The sequence below is a fragment of the Pogoniulus pusillus genome, chromosome 4, assembly GCF_015220805.1.
Source record: "Pogoniulus pusillus isolate bPogPus1 chromosome 4, bPogPus1.pri, whole genome shotgun sequence".
NCBI lineage: Eukaryota > Metazoa > Chordata > Aves > Piciformes > Lybiidae > Pogoniulus > Pogoniulus pusillus.
Genome location: NC_087267.1, coordinates 30,110,195 through 30,131,604, shown reverse-complemented (window position 1 = coordinate 30,131,604; position 21,410 = coordinate 30,110,195). Strand labels below are relative to the sequence as shown.

At 39.5% G+C, this 21,410-nt stretch overlaps 1 protein-coding gene across 1 annotated transcript in view; it reads left to right on the top strand.

Annotated features, from left to right (window-relative positions):
* Positions 1–20,537, top strand: part of TBC1D22A (TBC1 domain family member 22A) — a 187,107-nt gene extending 166,570 nt beyond the window's left edge. Inside the window, exon 13 of the mRNA XM_064142446.1 lies at positions 17,294–20,537. Within this exon, the coding sequence (XP_063998516.1) occupies positions 17,294–17,422 (129 nt within the window). The 3' untranslated portion in view covers positions 17,423–20,537. The remainder of the gene's footprint in view (positions 1–17,293) is intronic.
* The last annotated feature ends 873 nt before the right edge of the window (positions 20,538–21,410 follow it).

Here is a 21,410-nt window from a genome sequence, read left to right as displayed (position 1 = left end):
GGAAGATGTCCTAGAAATCTTTGCCTAGCTTGACCTTCGATGATTGATCTTGAGCTCTGTTGCATCTGTTGGAGTGCTCCTCTGCCAAACTGCTGTATTGGGTATTGATACCACGACAGAGGCCACTGCTTTCAGTGTGCAGTTTTTGGTGAAGTTTTAGCGTGTACTTGTTTATTTCTAGTACGGACTAATATTACTAAGAAAAGGTACTCGTGGCCTAAACTCTTTTAGGACTTTAATCTCGGCAATCTTAAAATCAGCAGTCAGAAAAGATTAGCCCAGTCCATTGTTACCCACTGTACTGAAAAGACATTCAATTGTTCTCTCATGTTTGTGTCTGGAGGCTTTTCTTTTGTAGATAAGCAAAGAATATATCCTGCATTCAGCTGTTGGTTTGCAATCTTATATTTGCCACGAGAAGTTAGGGATTCATCTTACAGGGAAGTTTGATCTCAAACCCAGATGGTCCAAAGCTGAAGTTGTAGATTTCTTTTTTTATCAGTATAGTGATCTGTAAGACAAGTACTATATATTAAATGTGTTAGTATTTTAATTGTCTTAGAGACTTAGGATGTTTGTATGCATCGTAGAGCTTCCATGTACTCCACTTAGAATTATGTGATGGTTTGGGTGTTCCCCACCCCCACGCACTTTAGAAATCACCCAGACTAGACTCATCTGGCTTTGCAAATATGAATGAAGCTATTTATTTACAGCTAGCACAATATACAAGCAGATATTTACAGTATATACAGTCATATACAGAAATACACAAGGTAAAAGGTAATACAGAAACACGACTCCCCTCCCAGAAACCTGAGTCCCCAGGAGGGGCTCTCAACCACCCCTTCACCTTCCCCCTGTCCCTCTCAACCTTACCCCAGTCCCAAAGAAGAATAGAGGTTCGGCCAGAGGTTTAAGCAGCAAAATGGGTTAGCCCAAAACGGAGGGTGAGGTTAGAAAGTAAGATGTAGCTCAGCCAGCAGCCCAAGCGAGAGTGATGGCGAGAGTGTTATCTAATGTTTTTATTTCTTGTTCCCATACATCTCAGCAAGCCTGTGAGTGAGGTAGACATCACCATTGTTTTTCTTTCACAGCCTGTAATCTAATTCTTCTCACCAAAACAGTATCACACAGTATCACAGTATTATCAGGATTGGAAGAGACCTCACAGATCATCTAGTCCAACCCTTTACCACAGAGCTCAAGGCTAGACCATGGCACCAAGTGCCACATCCAGTCCTGCCTTGTACAGCCCCAGGGACGGCGACTCCACCACCTCCCCAGGCAGCCCATTCCAGTGGCCAATGACTCTCTCAGTGAAGAACTTTCTCCTCACCTCCAGCCTAAATTTCCCCTGGCGTAGCTTGAGGCTGTGTCCTCTTGTTCTGGTGCTGGCCACCTGAGAGAAGAGAGCAACCTCCTCCTGTCCACAACCACCCCTCATGTAGCTGTAGACAGCAATAAGGTCACCCCTGAGCCTCCTCTTCTCCAGGCTAAACAATCCCAGCTCCCTCAGCCTCTCCTCGTAGGGCTTGTGCTCGAGGCCTCTCCCCAGCCTCGTCGCCCTTCTCTGGACATGCTCAAGCATCTCAATGTCCCTCCTAAAGTGGGGGGCCCAGAACTGAACACAGTACTCAAGGTGTGGTCTAACCAGTGCAGAGTACAGGGGCAGAATGACCTCCCTGCTCCTGCTGACCACACCATTCCTGATGCAGGCCAGGATGCCACTGGCTCTCTTGGCCACCTGGGCACACTGCTGACTCATGTTCAGGCGGGTACCAATCAGCACCCCCAGATCCCTCTCTGTCTGGCTGCTCTCCAGCCACTCTGACCCCAGCCTGTATCTCTGCATGGGGTTGTTGTGGCCAAAGTGCAGCACCCTGCACTTGGAGCTATTGAACCCCATCCCATTGGCCTCTGCCCATCTGTCCAGGTGGTCGAGGTCCCACTGCAGAGCCCTTCTGCCCTCCAACTCAGTCACATCTGCCCCCAGCTTAGTGTCATCTGCAAACTTGCTGATGACTGACTCGATGCCCTCATCCAGATCATCAATGAAGATGTTAAAGAGGATGGGGCCCAGCACTGATCCCTGAGGGACACCACTAGTGACAGCTGCCAGCTGGATGTGGCACCATTCACCACCACTCTCTGGGTCCGGCCCTCCAGCTAGTTCCTAACCCAGCACAGAGTGTTGCCATCCAAGCCATGGGCTGACAGCTTCGCCAGCAGTTTGCTGTGGGGGACAGTGTCAAAGGCCTTGCTGAAGTCCAGATAGACCACATCCACAGGCCTCCCCACATCCACCAAGCGGGTCACCTGATCATAGAAGGAGATCAGGTTGGAGAGGCCGGATCTGCCCTTCCTAAACCCATGCTGGCTGGACCTGAGCTCTTTGCCATCCCTCAGGTGCGCTCTTATCACCCCCAAGAGAACCTGCTCCATCAGTTTCCCTGGCACTGAGGTCAGGCTGACAGGTCTGTAGTTCCCAGGTTCCTCCATCCGACCCTTCTTGTGGATGGGGACCACGTTGGCCATTTTCCAGTCTCCTGGGACTTCTCCGGTGAGCCAGGACTGCTGGAAAATGATGGAGAGCAGCTTGGCCAGCTCATCTGCCAGCTCTCTCAGCACCCTGGGATGGATCCCATCTGGTCCCATGGACTTGTGGGTGTCCAGATGACTCAGCAGGTCCTGAACTAATTCTTCATGAATTTCCAGGGGAACACACCACTCCCTGACCCCATCCCCCAGTTCAAGAGGCCACTTGCCCTGAACTCCTCCCTCCTTACTGTTGAAAACTGAGGCGAAGAAGGCATTCAGGACCTCAGCCTTTTCTTTGTCATCAGTTATAGTGTTCCCCTCCTGGTCCAGTAAGCAGCGGAGGCTCTTCTTGCCCTTCTTTTTAGCATTGATAAAGTTATAAAAGTGCTTTTTATTATCTTTCACGGAAGTGGCAGCCTAAGTTCTAGCTGGGTCTTAGCCTCTCTAGTTTTTCTCCTGCATAATCTGGCTATCTCCTCAAACACGTCAGGAGAAGCTAAACTAGCACAAATTACTACTTTTCCATGGTCCCAGTTATATTTTTTAATTTATATTCTTTAAAAATAATGTATCTGGTATTTGTGTGAGAATGATGTGTTTGGTATCTCTTCAGAATCTTGTTTAACAACAACAGTAGACTGAGAAATGAAGAATTGGTGCTAACAGAGAGTATTAAAAGCATGTAACTTAGTTAACCTTGTAAAACAAACTCAGGAGGGAGGGTTATTTTGTAGAATGCATTTGGTTTGCTTTGTAATGTGAGTAAAGATTTAAGTCATTATATAATTTTAGTGAAAGATAAAAGGATATAAATTTTGCTTTGATTCATAAACCTTTAGATAAAATGAAGCACCTTCTATGTAAAATGTTGAGAGGTAAAGAGCAGTATATATTTTATGGGAAAGCTTTATAAATTTAATGTTACTTCGTGATGGAGTAAGATTCATCTTGGTTCAGGTTTATTGTTGCCCTCAAACAGACTGAAATGTATCTTCAGCACAGTTGTTCATCACATTTGTTCTATACTATTTATACTGGTTTTGAATGTTTTTATTCTATAGCTATTAGTGCACAATTGAATTATATTTTTTTGTATTGAATTAATGCTTCAATCTGTCTATGGAAGCATTTTTTGAACTTCTCTTCAATATGAAGCACCATTTCTTCTAAGAAGTACAAAGGAAATGCAATTTCATATGCTTTCTCAGAAGGCAGCAAGGCATGGGTAAAGATTTGGAGTGAGGAGGGCAATGTTGGTTTTGTACATTGAGAGAACCTGTGCAGCTTTGTGCTCTTGTGCCTGCACACTTTGCTTACCAAGGAAATGTAAATGGTTTCTTAATATAACCAATGCTGTTCTCCTCAGAGTTGAAGAGACTTTTGGATTAGGTGTTACTGATTTCTGTGAGGCTTCTGTTGCAGAGGGGAGATTAATTGATGCCAGATGATATTTTCCTAAATTAATACTGTTTATTAATTTTGCTATTCAGAACTCTCACTACCCCCAACCACTCATTTTAATAGTATTTTGGTTCTTAACATGGTCATGGAAACATTCTATGGATAATATCTTGATCTAGCACCAACCAGCAAAATGCTGGACAATAATTGAACTGGAAGAGAAGATTCCTGCTGTCAGTGGCGCTTGCGGTCAACATTTTCCTTTATATATTGCTTTTTGCATGGAGGTAGTGCATGGAGTTTGTTGGATTAAAAAAAATATTATTTGCTATGATTTCTATTTTGGTGTATAAGAAGTAAATTTTTAGCAACAATATAGAAGTATTTCATAAGACAATATGGCAAAAAGCATAATCAAAGTGATTAAGGACTGTTGTGCTCAGTGCAAATGGAGAATTGAGATTTTTTTTGTGGACATCTCCTAGGATGTTCCATTTTCAGCCAAAGTTTTTAATTTACAAGTTCTGTTTTGTCTAGTTCAGAAGGTAGAATTCAAGACTGATTTCATTTAACTGACTGATTAATGTCAATTTATATCAGTGCTCCTTCTTGAATATTGAGTATTCTGTGTTCAAATCTTCTATTTCATCTGCATGTGATTTTGAAACAGTTTGAGACAATTGAAAAATAAGAAGGCATTACAAAAATGATGGTTTATGTAGTTGAACATCTTTTAGGTTCTGTGGCAATGCTGAGCGACCTGTTCTAGTGGGAGGTGTCCTTGCCTCTGGCACAGAGTTAGAACTCGATGATTTTTGAGGTCCCTTCCGACCTAAACCATTCTGTGGCTCTATGATGGCAATTACTTGTGCTTTTATTTTGTTTATTTAAATTTGAGAACAGAACATAAGGCTACCTGCAGTATTAGCTAAGATGTGGTCCTCTAATGTACTTTTTAACCTTATTAATTTATATCTTTTCATGCCTATGTAAATGAAAATGGAAATCTTCTCATCATCTATGTGAGCACAGTTTCTCTGACATAGTTCTTTAGAACCAGATATTTTATGAGTAGCAATTAAGGTTGCTAATGACTTGTGTAAGAGATCCATACTGGATGAAAGAAGACTTTAATTGCTGTTTTAGAGGGTCTAATATGCTGATTCCAAGAAACTTGTTCAGTAGTCATGAAAAGAAAAACATGAAAGGGAAATGATAAAACCATCAGCTTTTCATAAGCTTTCATTTTCAGAATATTAAGATGTGTTTCTATGAAGTTCTTATTAGGAATATGGAAATAACTATAAGAATAGCATACTCCTGTATGTTTTCTGAAGATTAATGGGAGATTGTTCAGATGAAGAATAAAAAATGTATGCATGAATCAATTTTTTATTTATTTCTTTATTTATTTGAATAGAAGGATAAAAAATATATACTTACTGAGAATCACTGCACATTTGAGTTACTGAATGTAAGCTGATAGGAGAAATTAACTGTTTACTTATTTAGATTATTTTGTTGTATCAGCTTTAAGATGCAATGAACTCAGTTACAGAACTGTGAATAAACTCTGAACTTTACTTAGTTTCATACTGTTCTGAGTATGTTTCATGCTGTTCAAGTTCTGCGTACTGTGGTCTGTTGTTTAGGATTTCATGTGTAAGAAAGTTCAAAATTAAAAAGAATGATTGTTTATTAGGCTGTTCTTTGGGAATAAATTCTAGATGTATAATTTAAGCAATATGCAATAAAGAAATGTCCAGGGGAAAAAGAATCAAAATTAGCATTGAATTCATACAGTTGGATGTTCACTATTTCAGCAAATGTGTGGGTTTGTTTGTTTATTTCCTCCAAACTCCCACGGGACAGGATGTAGACTTTCACATTGAAGGTGGGAGTTCTTAAATGGCACTGATTTATGATTTTCCAAGACCATATCTCTCCCAAATCCTTCAGACTGTGTACAATGCAGCTTTAAATGCTCATAGCACTTAGCATAGATATTCGGAATTACAGGAACATGAAGAGCATTAGAGCATTCAGTGTCCAAACCAGACTGTTTTCTGCTATCTCAGTCATTGCTGCCTATGCTGCTGTGCACTGTGGCTCATAGCTTTCCATGCTCAGGAAGCAGCAGAGCTATATTGCCACAGAATCCAGGTCTATTTATGCCTCTTAACCTGTATCTGCAGCAAATATTTCTCAACCTGCAGTAGATAACCTCTTCCTACTGCCTCTTTCATATTATATTTTGAAATCTTATTTTTCTCAATTCCAGCAGTGCCCAATAGGAAAGAAATGTTTTCTCAGACTGCAAGACATAGGTAATTAAGAAGATACACAGTACTCCAGAGATGCAGCTCATTATTTGCAACTCCATGTAGCAGGTTAGGACAGCTAGAGAAATGAGAAGTGACAGCAGCATAGGGGACACTGCTGAGTGAACTGAAAGAGAAAAACTCAAAGAAGAGAGACCTTATCTCAGAGCTAGAGCCCTACTTATTTGGTGCATTACATATCAACAGTGAGGGGCAGAGAGAAGAGAAAAGTAGCTCTAAAGCAACTGGGCAAGGTCAGCCTGGTGCTGCAGTATGTGTCGGACCTGTGCTTTCATGTTACCAGCCAGTGCCTTTGTCACTACTTTGATAACTGGCTGAAGGGGGAGGATTTGGACTGAGCTTGGCTGAGTCCCAAAGCAGCAGGTCTCCTTCATCCTAAGTATCTGGGAAGAGGATTAGAGGTTAGCATTGCACAGCATGTTACTGGCTTGGCCGCTGCAGCTATTAAAGGGTCTCATCGAGGCTGTGGCTCAGGCACATCTGCCTGCTTCACTGTGCAATGCAGAGGAGGGACTGAGTCACAGACAGGATCCTTGATTGGTACTAATCATCCGTGTCACCTTTTCCTTTTCCCTTTCACATTTGACAAACCCAAATGTGACCAAGTGAAAAAAAGAAGGGGGAAATAGTAATTCAGTCCACTCCTGCATTAAGTATTTATTTTTTTCCTGTGTAGTGGTCAGAGAAATCTTTTTGAATCTTTGTCCAATTATGGCTGTCTCTAACATCACATTGTACAGTTTCCCATAAAATCATACAAACATTTTGAATTCCTTGAATGCATATGATTTATTTCTGGTTTATATTAGCTAACAAGACAAATGGACATTTTTTTTCTGGCAATAATTGGTTTCCTTCTTAACTTGTCTCAGCAATTTGTCTAAATAAATGTTAGTAGTGTTGCACTTCATTAGTTCTTTAAAAGTGGGTGCTGTGTTCTAAAATTTCAAGTGTAACCTTTGAAAGCACAAATAACTCTTATAAAGAAGCATTTAATCAAATTGCCAGCATACATTTTGCAGTATTTCAAATGTGTGCATATTGTGTAACTGATACAGTACTTGTTCAAAATATAGCTGTTAGCAATTCCTTATTGAATAATGAAAGATTATGTATAAAGTTAATTTACCTTCCGTTTAGTGATATGCAGTCCTAAAGCATAATAGCAAGAAGTTCATGATCATAAAATGTAGTAAGATTGCACGTTTTGCCTATCAATACAAAATAGAGCTGTGTTAGACCAGAAGTACTCAGACCATAATTACATTGCAGTTAGCAGCAGGAAGATTAACAGCACTCGTAGAAAAATACTGTATTTTAGGACTGTCTTTATTTGCTGAATTAATAGACTGGTTCTCATTTTTGACGTTAAAAACTAACTCTATTAATTTCCTCAGTATGCTCAAATTTGATTTTAAGTTTAGTTATTGCTATTTTTATATTAACAAGAAATAAAACGCCCCACTGTTCTATTACTGGGGTTTATGTTCTGTTAAGTTTCTTCTGTTTAAAAAAAATGCAGTTGAATGTTTCAATAATTCACACAAAGAAATCTGAACTGAGTTTTCAAAGTAAATAAATTGCTTTATCACAGAAGAGAACTTTGTGATAAGCTCATTAGAATAACAATTTTATGTTTTATTAAACCACCAACGTGTTATTTGTTCTATAATTGGTTTTACTGTTCCTGATTCCTTCAAGATCCACATACACAGTTAGAGTGGGTGTGACAACAAATAGCATAAAAACTATAGATAGCCACTAACAAAAAACCAGAATTATTGCCAATTCTTCTCCTAAAAACTATAGATTAAAAGGATTGCAGCAGACTTCACATTATAAAGGGACTTCCTAATGAACCAGATTGCAAAGCATGACAAAATTTGCTGTCTTTTTCTTCTGGATTTGTTTTTTTTTTTTTTTTTAAGATTCTTTTAGTGAACTGAGGTTTCATTGGGTTACAGCCTCAATGTAGGAGAAGGAGACAGATAACTTTGTAGTAATCATTAAAAATGTGTTTTGTGAAGTTTTTTAATACTCAGTTTTGATTGGAAGAGGGTCCAGCAGAGGGCTACGAGGATGATTAGGGGACTGGAGGGCATGGCTTATGAGGAGAGGCTGAGGCACTTGGGGCTTTTTAGTCTGGAGAAAAGAAGACTTAGAGGGGATTTGATAAATGTTTATAAGTATCTGAGGGCTGGCCAGGAACAGGGGAACAGGCTCTGCTCACTTGCTCCCTGTGATAGGACAAGGAGCAATGGGTGTAAGTTGCAGTACAAGAGGTTCTGCCTCAGCACACGGGGGAACTTCTTTACTGTAAGGGTCATGGAGCACTGGAACAGGCTCCCCAGAGAGGTTATGGAGACTCCTTCTCTGGAGACTTTCAAGGCCTGTCTGGATGCATTCCTCTGTAATCTGTATTAGGTAGTATTGTCCTGCTGTGGCAGGGGGATTGGACTCGATGATCTCCTTGGGGGTCCCTTCCAACCCCCAATATCCTGTGATCCTGTGACTTAGATTGCAAAGAACAGAGCATGACTATTTTGGTTTTAGAGGAAACTGAGGAATAGACTGAAAAATAAGGGCTGTGGAAATATTTTATTTTTTAGATATCTATCTTGTAGTCCAGTGTTTTCTTTTAGATCTATATACATATATAGATACAAGTATGTATTAGAAGTTGTGTGATAAGGTATTTTTCCCTCAGGAATAATTTTGTATCTGGCAGTAACCATTGCTTAGCAATGTTGTTTATAGCATAGACCTCATTCTTTTACATTCCTGACTTGTGACGGTGCTTTTATTATGACAGCATTTCCAGCAAGTATACCACTGTCTAGCCTCGATTAATTAGTGGATGGGACAGTTCTAGAATACATATTAATTTAAATACATGTAGCAGGTTTTTTCATTTGGTTATGGATTTCTATTCTAAAGAAGCCCATGTTCTTTACCAAAACAAAGTGCTGGAAAATTCAGTGTAGAAGGGAGGTTTGCAGTGCAGAAAGGCAGACAAGCATCAAGAATTGGGTCAACTTGTTTGGGGGCTTGTCCAGGTGAGCTGTGAAAATCCCAGTGGATGAATTCTGTGTTTTCCCTGGCAAGTTGCACAAGCACCCTCATTGAAAAGGACTTTTTTCTTACAACAGCTTTGTTACCATTACCTCTTGGCCATTCTTTCTTCTTTATAACATTCATAGTATGTAGTGGAAACTCCTTCTAGATGTTACCCTGCTTTTCTTCCAGCTGAAAAATTCCATGTTTTTCTTACACTCTCCTGATATAACATCTGCTGCAGCCCCTTCACTGTGCTAGTGGCTTTTGCTAAAATCTTTATGTTTTCTCTTGTATTTGATGGGAGGGAGAAGCATATCTAAGTAGCACCTTGAGCATCCTCTGGTGTGTGTAGTACTTTTTTGTCCAACTGTTGCACTAGCACACAGAGACTTGCAATTTCTCAGAGCAGACCTGGCCAGTCATGACTGAGTCAAGAAAGTAATGAGGCTGTGTTTTCATTGGTGAGGTTTTAATGCTGAGGTTTTTAACACTTTGAAACTATTGTTTTCCTTGCATTTTAAGCAGAGGTATAAGTAAACATTAATTTGAAGTTTGTTTCTTGTAGTTTGTTATGTTTGTGATTTAGCAAAGTTACTCCATAGAGGAGGAACTAATTGCTGATTGTACCTACCTCAGATACCTGTGATTTTTCCCCAGTCAGGGAGAAACTTTCCACTGCTTGAATGGCAATGAGGAAAGGAAGTTGGCAAGATAGAGCAACTGCCACATATAGACTGAAGTGCTGGCAGGCTAGGCCACAAGTTAGACCTTGAAGTTCAAGAGATTAATATGGGTATTGAGTGCAGTAAAAGAGCTCAGTGATGCTTGAGTGCTTTGTTTTCCAAACACAAAGGGTGTAATTTTGAGCGTATTTGTTGTAGATGCAGCCAAAATGTGGACTAGAATTGTGGAAATTCCAGCTCTACTGACAATCTGCTGCCTGCCCTGGTGCCATTTTAATATTATTTAAGTAAACAGAGTAATTATTTTGAGAATATTTTACAAATACTGCTTGTTAGAGTGAATTTTCTGAAATATCCCAACTGCTTTATAATTAATTATTTTGTTAGGGTAAGTAGTAATTCAACTCATGATTCATCACATTTCAAAGAGTGTATCATAATTTAATTCAGAATGTAAATAGGAAAATTAATGTAAGCAGTTAGTGTGGATGCATTATTTACATGTGGATCCCAGTGGTTCCTACTTTATCTGGTGGAGAAAAACTAAGAATACCGAATAAAAGTAAGTGAATATTCTTGAGTCGCTGTTCTTGTAATCTTCTTACTCTTTTGTAAGTGTAAATGGTAAATTCAGTGGGTTCAGATAAAATTCTAAGGTCAACTTTAAATATTAATTAGAATATAGAATCATAGAATCAACCAGTTTGGAAGAGACCTCCAAGATCATCCAGTCCAACCTATCACCCAGCCCTATCCACTCATCTAGACCATGGCACTAAATGTTAATATGTTTGTTTATTTCTCTAAATCCAAAGACCGGGGCTGGGGGGTGTGTTTGTTTGTTTTGGGTGTTGGGTTGTTTTTTTGAGGGAAAGGGGATTACACTGGGGGTGCTGATTGATACCCGCCTGAACATGAGCCAGCAGTGTGCCCAGGTGGCCAAGAGAGCCAGTGGCATCCTGGCCTGCATCAGGAATGGTGTGGTCAGCAGGAGCAGGGAGGTCATTCTGCCCCTGTACTCTGCACTGGTTAGACCACACCTTGAGTACTGTGTTCAGTTCTGGGCCCCCCAGTTTAGGAGGGACATTGAGATGCTTGAGCATGTCCAGAGAAGGGCGACAAGGCTGGTGAGAGGCCTCGAGCACAAGCCCTATGAGGAGAGGCTGAGGGAGCTGGGATTGTTTAGCCTGGAGAAGAGGAGGCTCAGGGGTGACCTTTTTGCTGTCTACAACTACCTGAGGGGTGGTTGTGGCCAGGAGGAGGTTGCTCTCTTCTCTCAGGTGGCCAGCACCAGAACGAGAGGACACAGCCTCAAGCTACACCAGGGGAAATTTAGGCTGGAGGTGAGGAGAAAGTTCTTCACTGAGAGAGTCATTGGCCACTGGAATGGGCTGCCTGGGGAGGTGGTGGAGTCGCCGTCCCTGGGGCTGTTCAAGGCAGGATTGGACGTGGCACTTGGTGCCATGGTCTAGCCTTGAGCTGTGTGGTAAAGGGTTGGACTTGATTATCTATGAGGTCTCTTCCAACCTTGATGATACTGTGATACTGTGACATATTGTTTTTCAAAGAATGCTCCATATTCAGACATCAATGAAATTCTTTAGAAGTTAAGGAAATTTGCTAAGCTCTACTTTATTTTTATCAAGATGTAACTTTTATTGCTGTTTAAGCCAGTTTTGGAGCTGCGTAATAGACCACTGAAAGATAAGCCTCGTCTTTAGAAAACCACTCAAGTAGTGTGTTGTTTGCAAGTTACTTCACATGGATTTATAATGCATATTCACTGGTCAATATCAGTCTTAGACTTCGATGGGCAGTTAAGGAAGAAGTCTTTTCTGTTAAGAAGAATGGCGAAATGCCCACTCAGACATGGAGTTAGATAATGGATGAATTGTTCTGCCATTTATTCATATATTCAATTCTGATGAAAATTATTAATGAGTTTGCAGCTGATCCCTAGAGTTTTAAGTTAAAGCTTCACTGATAGTGCTATTTCAGACTTGATCCATGCGTTTACTTTCTTGTAGTATAGATTAAAGATGTAGTGTTTGCATGTTCAATAAAGAGCATGCAATTGAATGATTTGAGGTTTCCAGCCTTAAGCTTGGAGTGCCTGATTTCTGTTGTTCTGCTTTGTCTGCTGGGAGAAAAGAATGTTTTATCTCGTTCTCCATGGGTCAATTCCAAACAAACCTCTAAAACTGCAAGTTTATTTTAGAAAATATGATTTGTTTTATAAGATGTACCTTCAGTGCTTTCAAGAGGTAAATGTAACAAAGTCAATATAAGTGAATGTATTTTACTTCCTTTTTAATCTTCGAGCAGCCATATGTTTGTGAAGGGGATTGCTATGTAGAAGATTTAAAGAAAATATAGTTTATTTTCATAATAATTTTCTGATAGACAATATCCAGCATGGGCAACTTGCTGTCAAAATTTGATATAGTGGAATTCATTCATCTACAGGAATTATCTGTTTCACAAATGTATACTATCATTTGCTAGTTTGAAAAACATGTATGATTGCCACAAATAATCAGTGTAGCAGGCTGAATGTGTAACCAATGTAATCTCACGCTGAAACAGCTTAGGTTTTGTTCACTAGCTGTTGAATAGCTTAATAGAATCATAGAAACAACCAGGTTGGAAGAGACCTCCAAGATTATCCAGTCCAACCTATCCCCCAGCCCTATCCGGTCAACTAGACCATGGCACTAAGTACCCCATCAAGTCTTTTCTTCAACACCTCCAGGGATGGTGACTCCACCATCTCCCTGGGCAGCCCATTCCAATGGCAAATCACTCTCTCTTTATGAAGAACTTCCTCCTAACATCCAGCCTATACTTTCCCTGGCACAGCTTGAGACTGTGTCCCCTTGTTCTATTGGTGGTTGCCTGGGAGAAGAGGCCACCCCTCACCTGTCTACAATGTCCCTTCAGGTAGTTGTAGACAGCAATGAGGTCACCCCTGAGCCTCCTCCAGGCTAAACAATCCCAGCTCCCTCAGCCTCTCCTCACAGGGTTTGTGTTCCAGGCCTTTCACCAGCTTTGTCACCCTTCTCTGGACTCGTTCCAGCACCTCAACATCTCTCTTGAATTGAGGAGCCCAGAACTGGACACAATACTCAAGGTGTGGCCTGACCAGTGCTGAGTACAGGGGCAGAATAACCTCCCTTGTCCTACTGGCCACACTGTTCCTGATGCAGGCCAGGATGCCATTGGCTCTCTTGGCCACCTGGGCACACTATGTCCTGTACTGCATTCACCGGGTGATGTTCTTCAAAGTGCAAGTGTTGAGGTCTGCTAGAAGGCTTATGGTTCTCCACTGTGTGGAGGGTTGGTTTAGGCCAAATTTATTTGTCCAGGAGCCCAAAGGAAAATGAAAACACTGCTCAAGCAGTATCATTCATGTGTACCACTCCACACCAGGAGTTTGTGTAGTGGTTTGAACTGCATAATATTCTCCACTATCAGAATCATGAATTTTCAACAGTGAAGTCTTGGCAATGCAAACAGTAAAAAAGGTAATTTAATGAAACTCACTGAACTAACTACTGTGTCTTAGAGCTGGTTGAATATTACTTTTGCATGAAAGAACTTTCATGGAAGTCAGCACTCATCATCCCTCCCTACAACCTTCCTACTTCTTACTGCTAATTTATTAATTTCAGTTACCAATGTAATTGTCAACTAAGTAAATAACAATAAAAAAAGAAAATGAAAAACAGGATTGGATTTTTGGCAGTTGTGTGACACTCTATTAAAAATGTGTTCTCTTAAGTGTCATAGAAGCATTCTTGTGCTGACTCTCTATTGCTACTTATTTTTTATGACTAAATATATAGTACTGCTCAACTTCTGTCCCTTCTTGTTTCATATTACATGTGCCAGTATAGCAAGACCATGAAATAGATGAAGCCAAAATAGTTCTCTCATACACACATAAAAAAACCTATGTAAATTTCTGCTCTTTGCTGTTTCCTGAAATCACAGGACCCTTTGCCAAGGGATCCTACAGCCGTGTTCCATGAAAGCAGGTGCAGAGGAGGAAGAAAGGGAGAAGAAAAACAAAAGCTCTATGAAGAACAATTTCACTGTATACTTACACATGATATTGCAGGAATCTGACTTACAGCCAGAAAATGGTTGCAGGTTTAATTGTACCCCTGTTCTTTAGAGTAAATCTTAACAAACATATTCATGCAAAAATGTAGATATTCACATGCTCACAAATCTGCACATACACAAATGTGCACAGATTGCCCTCATTCTTTTTCTGCAAAAATAGAGCACCTAGAACAGGCAAACAGGCTTAACAACTGCACTTATTTCTAAGATTGCCTTAAAACTCCCATCATAAAATCCCACGTTGTTTGTTGTGATGTAACTCATGCAAAACCTTTTTCTGCTTTGTTGCAGCTTAAAATGTAAGGAATGTTTTTGTCAAAACAAAATCATAAGACAAGGGGTCTGTCTGGGTGATCTTTTCTTTGGAAAGTTTGAAATGTGAATTTAATGCTTGGCCTGTGGTGGGTTTTTCATAACGCTGGCAGGTTGCGACCTTTTGTGTCAACAAACCTAGTTTCCAAGTTTGGCCAAATTACTAGCCTTTCAAAATTGTCATTGGCATGAGCTCAGGAGAGAACTTGCCGTAGTTAATCTTTCAAAGAATGGCAGCTGGTAAGTTTCAACATACAGATGAGGATCTGAAGCTTTGTGCTGCTGCAGATCGTGGTAGATTTTGGTGCCTTCGTCAGAACTGAGTGTTCCAGCACTGTCCCATTGAGCTCCTTGTTACCTCTATTCCTGGGCTTAGACTGCTTGGAAATGAATTTTGCTAAAACCTAAGGAGAGAGAGGAAATAACTGATCCATAGTAAAGTATTTCAGAGTGTTGTGTTTTTTTAAAGATAGTGACAGAAATTAAACTCTCAAATGAAATTGGAGAAAAGATACAGAATTATATTTAGAGAGCAATACAGAGGTAGACATTACTAAGCAATTACCACATCCCTGGCAAACCCCCTTGAGTTTTCCCCCACCCCAAAAACTAAATCTAATACTCCCCAGTGCTTCAGTTCTCCCTCCTGCACTAGTTCGAAGCTAGCTAGAATGTTTTGGTGAGAAGAACTAGATTACAGGCTGTGGAAGGAAAACAATGGTGATGTCTACTTCCCTCATTGGCTTGCTGAGATACATAAAAACAAGAATCAAAACACAGATAAGGCACAGCTTCTGCTGGGGAACTGGCTGAGCTGCATCTCTGACCTCACCCCTCTCTGCTGTCTCTCTGACTAATCCACTTTGCTTCCTAACCCCCTGGCCAAACCTCCATTCTTCCTTGGGACTGGGGTAAGGTTGAGAGGAGTAGGGGGAATGTGAAGGGGCAGTTGGGAGCCCCTCCTGGGGACTCAGGTTTCTGGGAAGGCTGTTGTGTTTCTGTATTACCTTTTACCTTGTATATTGCTGTATATACTGTACATATCTGCTTGTGTATTGTGCTGAGCTGTAAATATAAGCTTCATTCAATTTCCAGAGCCAGCTGAGTCTAGTCTGGGTGATTTTCAAAGTGGGGGGGGGGGGGGGGGCAGGAAACACCCAAACTATCACACCCCCCCCACCCCCCCCAATGCCTCTGCCACCCAAAGAGGCCTAAACAAGCCCCTGGAGGCCGACTGCTCACATGTTCTTCCTGATAAAGTGGCTCCCACCACACACACAGGGCAGGAGGAGGAGGAAAGGAGAATGGACTGACCTTGTTATGAGTTTATAAAGAGATAGCAGAATTATGGGATTGAATAGTCCCCAGAAGATTTTAACCCTATAGTCTCGACCTGGGACACAGGGCAAGAAGCCAAGAAAGTGGGAAATCAGGGCTGGGAACTGAGGTGGGAGTAACTGACATTTATTTTCTAAATTTTTGTGTGTAGATAGGAAAGTATCATCCCTTTGCACCAGAGTGTCAGAATGTCAGGAAAAACATCTGAACTAACTGGGAAGTATTTCTTTAAACCCTCAGAATTAGCAACCAACTGCAATTCTGAGAACATACCCAGTTGTATAGTGCTGTGTCCTGGACCACAAACTATACTTCAGATGGGCAACAACGCAGGTAGATAAAGCATCCTTTTGGCCATTCGGTGATGGGACAGGAAGCAAACGTTTTTCAAGCAACCCTTTTGAAGGATCCCTTGAAGTGCAGTCAATGGGATTTGATTGTGTGCATCACAGTTCAGCATAGATCTTGGAGTTTGGGCCAACATACTTACTGATAGCATGTTATTTCTGTAAAGCACATGCACTACTAAAGCCAGAATCCACATTTTAGAACCTTTTCAAATACCTATTTGAAATTACCTCTATCAATTAATTTTATCTGTATTGCTATGTAGTTAATGTTCAAAGAGCATGAAATGTTATTTGCTGTCTATATAAAAAGCACGCCTAGAAAACAGACCATCAGAAATCATGAGATACTCTTCATGTTTATATGTGAAAAGACTAATTAGAGAAGAGAATTACAGCACTTCTTCAGTGTAGTCAGCAACTTCACTTTGTAACTGTCTGCCTCCTAGTCACAGAGGTTATAAAAACGTTTAAGGTATTAAAAAATAGATTAATATTCTACATCTCCTTAAAGAGGAAGTGGAGATAGTCCTCTGGTTCATACCTAGCATAGAGATACTTACATAATCTGGGCATGTTCAACATCTTAAAAGGTTGAACATCTTGAAAGTAGAAGATACATATGGATTATTTTTAAAAAACTATTTGCAAAACAGTTGGAAACTTCTAGAACTTGAATTGTCAAGTGTTTAAGAGATGTCGAGGTATTGGAATGTGTCCAGAGAAGGGCAATGAAACTGGTGAGGGGCCTGAAGCACAAGCCCTATGAGGAGAGGCTGAAGGAGCTGGGGTTGTTTAGCCTGGAAAAGAGGAAGCTCAGGGGTGACCTCATTGCTGTCTACAACTACCTAAAGGGAGGTTGTAGACAGGTGGGGTTGGTCTCTTCTCCCAGGCAACCAGCAACAGAACAAGGGGACATAATCTCAAGTTGTGCCAGGGGAGGTATAGGCTGGACATTAGGAGGAAGCTGATTTCTGAACCAAAAGATTGAATAGCAAGTATTTTTGTGAGAGTTACAGGATGAGATCTCAGGTTTGGCATACTGAGGTGCTATGAAAAAATCATTGTATAAGTAATAGATTGCTATTGCTCTGGTATTAAAAAACCAAACAATAATGTTTCTCTTTTTTGTCTTTTCATCTAGGAGTTGCTGATATTTTTGCAAAACTTGCCCACGGTACACTGGGGAAATGAAGAAATTAGTGTACTACTAGCAGAGGCCTACAGACTGAAGTTTGCATTTGCAGATGCCCCCAATCATTACAAGAAATGAATATAAAGAACCAGAAATCATTCAGACCCGACATGTTCTGCAGTATTATGGCGTGTGTCGTCCTGGTTGTGCTTTCAGCTCATTGCTCTTTCATTTGAATTAAGATGACCATTAAAATTCTGTTAGAATTTGCAGAATGAGAACAGAATACCAAAGAAATGGCCAAAGTCAGATATCAAGCAGTGAAGAAACTTGAAAGTGAACTTTTCCGTTCAGCATGAAAAATGAGTTCAGAAGTCTGTCACTTCATTTTCTTCTTTTTTTCTCATCTCTAATTAGGAGAATTGCAGTCTGTCTGGTTTCTCTTGAGCAGTTTTTTATGTGTTTCCAAGGCTTAAAGCTACTTATGGAATGATTTTGTCATTACTTGTGTTTTACCTTCCTTGACTTTTATCAGCCAGTTTTGGCCAGTAAAAGTCATTTATTTTGAGTAGAAAAAAAAAACCCAACCCCATTTCATAGTCATAAAGACCAGATGAGACAGCAAGTCCTGTGTTTTAAGGTAGAGTTACAATGCAGAAGACAGAGTTATTCACACACCATCTGTTGTTTCTCCATGGAATCGGGTTAGAGTACTTCAGTGACATAAGAATATAAAAGGCTGCAATGGAAATGGGTGGCATTTCTCTAAATGTTACTCAGTCTTTCAGGGCGCTGTAGAGGCTTTGTAGCCATACAAAGGAGTTATTTAAAGACAGAGAGTCGTGTGTATCACTAAAATAAATCCTGCTCTGTGTATTTTGGAGTGCTTTTAAAATATCAAATGAGATAGAAGGCATGGTCTTGTCAAAGTAATTAAAGCTTTTCTTTCAAGGCCTTTCAGTTTTTCAGCATGAAAGTTCACTTTTAAGAAACGTGTTAAGAAGCTTGATTTGCAAAGCAAGATGTATTTTTATCTCAGTTGTTGCCTTATACTCCATTTCTAACGTGTTAGAAAAGGAAAATTAATCTACCTTTCCAAAGCTTTTTTGTTAATTAATATTACTTTTTTCTTTTCCTAATTACTCAGAGGAAGTGAGGAGGATGGTTCCCAGTAACTATAACTATGTACTCAGATCACTCTTGTATCATTAGCAGAATAAAAGTCCTCTATGGCTTTATAGAATGAAGTTAACATTTCTTCATATAATCTTGGGATACTGAATAATTTCTTACAGCTTACATAATTTAAATGCACTATTTATTTTCAAGAAATATTTTCAGATATGAATTCTGATGTTGCTCTGTTCCATGTAAATAAGTTGTATTAATTTGTACCTACCCTACTCATACAGATTGTTAAGGGTGAGAGTTGCAATAAACAATATAGTGGAAGCTGGGAATTGTTGTTCATATGTTTAGTTCTTGAGTTGCACAACACTGCACAGAAAGTAGTGCACTTTTTAGTTTGGGAAACATGATCTTCAAGAGGTTTTCTCTTATGACTTGTTATTGGAAGGTTATTTTCAAGCCCTTAAAAATAGACACATATTTTGAAGAAAGCTTTCTAGATGTATTCTCTGCATTACTTGTTTCAGGAAGCCTTAGGTTCTTGACACTGACTTTATAATAATAAGGTGTTTCAGGGTAAATAGAATAAAACACATCTTTACCAACGTGATTATGAGATCTGTATTTAAAAAAATACATGAAAACTTTCACAGAAAGGAAAAAAAAATCAGAACCAGTAGTGTTTGATGACTAGGGTGTATTTCTGTTCCACTGGTGTCAGCTGAGGGTTTTGGTTGTGATGGCCTCCTAGATTGCTGCGTTTGTGCCTAGAGTGTGCAGTGGATCTCTTTCTGAAGTGTCCATAAACTGTTTTCCATAAACTCAGTTCATGGTCTAATGTATTGAAATTTATGTTTACAGGGAATATCATATTGTGCCTAACAGAGTGTCTACCAATAACAGAATAAAAGAAGTCTGAGATTTATTACCATTTGCTTTAAACTTAGTAGCTACAATCATTTGTTAATAGAAATATGTATTATTGTAACGAGAGAGGACACACAGCATTAAATGTACAATGTTGTAAGAGTTTTCTATGCTTAATTTTTTTCTGTTAAGATGTTATTAAGCTGATTACATGTAACATGGAAAGTTGACCCAAAGTCGTCTGTTGTGTCACATGCTCCTGCATAACGTTTATGGGACTGAAAGTATAAAATTTCCTTCATTTGGTCCACATTAAGTTGTTTGCCATGTCTTCCAAATTCATCAGGTGCCTCTTACTTCCCCTGGAAGAAAGTATTAAACATTAGAGGCCACATTTACAGTTGTGTCTGTGTCAGAAGTTGAATATTGTACTTGAGCACATTGCTTTTTTTAAGGAGAGTGGGAAGTTTCCTAATATAGTAACAATGCTTATATATATAGCTACAGATTTTCCAGGAAAATATGATACAGCTATATAAATAACATTTATACATCTATACATAAAGGAATCATTTTCAGCAAACAGAAGGCCAAAATGTATGTAAAATTTCAAATTTTCAATGCTTTAAGCTTTACACAAAATACATAATTTTATTGAAAAGATACCACCTTTCATTTAACAGTTCTACATCTCAGGTAAAATGTCATTCCAAGGAAAGTATTACATAGGAAAGGAAATATCATTATTACATCCCAAATACTCAATTTTTTTCCCCACAATTCAATATTCTGAACATTATGAAATTCCTTTGTAATATGCATTTTCTTACAAAGCAGGCACCTTGACACATCACTAGTAAAATTGGGCAGTAATTTCCTACAACTCATGTGAAATACTGAGAGTGTGTCTGAAATGTTTGTTAAGGAATTTGTGTAATAAAACTTTAAAGCAATGTACAATATAAAAAAATTTATGACTACAGTATTTGAAAAATGTAAATAACAAATTAGATAACTATGTAAATACAGCACATGGTGTAATAACTTCAAATCTTATGTAACTTTCTGATAGAAGAATTTAGGTTGGCTCAGTTCTTTATGGAAATGCCCATGGATTTGTTTTTAACTTCAGAACTACAGATTTAGAAGTACATGAAATTCCATGGTTTGCTTCTGACAAATATTGACACTGAGACACTGGTTAAAAATGTAAATTTGATGAAAGCTGAGGAAATAAATGCATATTTATGAAGCACTATATAGAGTGGAAAGGGTTGTTTGTTGTTTGCATCAAGCACGTAGCATTTTGCATCAAAGCATGGTTTTGGTGTATTTGTGCTTTTACAGTCTCAAACCCCTGCGTCACAAGCAAATGCAGTAGCAAAGCTTCCATTACATTTCTGCAACTCTCTGCCTTTGTATCTTGTAGATTTTGCAAGTTAATAAAAGAGAGCTTCCAAAGGTCTCTGCATATACTTTATGCTTACAAGATACCCAACATTTCCTGCAAAAAGCAGACGAAGAAAAATTTGACACCACAGCAGAATTAAATGAGAGGGCAAGTGGAGCAAATAAGGGCAAAGCAAACCAAGAAGGTACAGAAATGTTTATATCTCTGGAGGTGAGGAAGGAGAAAGAGCTTCACCTCCTTGATGAGGGAAACAGTGAAAGGTAGTAATAGGGTTACTTAGATCAGGAAACTTCCAGATTGTTTAAATAGATTAGCAGGCAAGAAGAGGCATCCTGTACATGTAGGAACCTCAAGTCCCTTGTGTAAAGAAAGCTAGTGAGAGACTTCCAATAATCCAGATGAGTCTGGTGAGAAAAGATAGGAGGCTGATGTGGAAGGCAAAGTTAATAACATGCCTGTTTAAGACTCCACACAGCATTCAGGGGAAAAGAGACCAAAGAATGCAATGGGCAATTTTTTTTGTTAAATGCTTGACTGACAATGAATTGTACTCATGCTGGTTTCTCACCCTGAAAATCTCTAATCTGAAGACCCTGAAGAAAATCAGCAAGGGAGATTTTTTTTTTTCAAATTACTTTTTGAAAAGCAGAACAGCTCAAGAGAATGGAGTAAAGGCCCCAGGATCTCACAAAAAAGTGTGCTGAGAAACAAAGCCCAAAG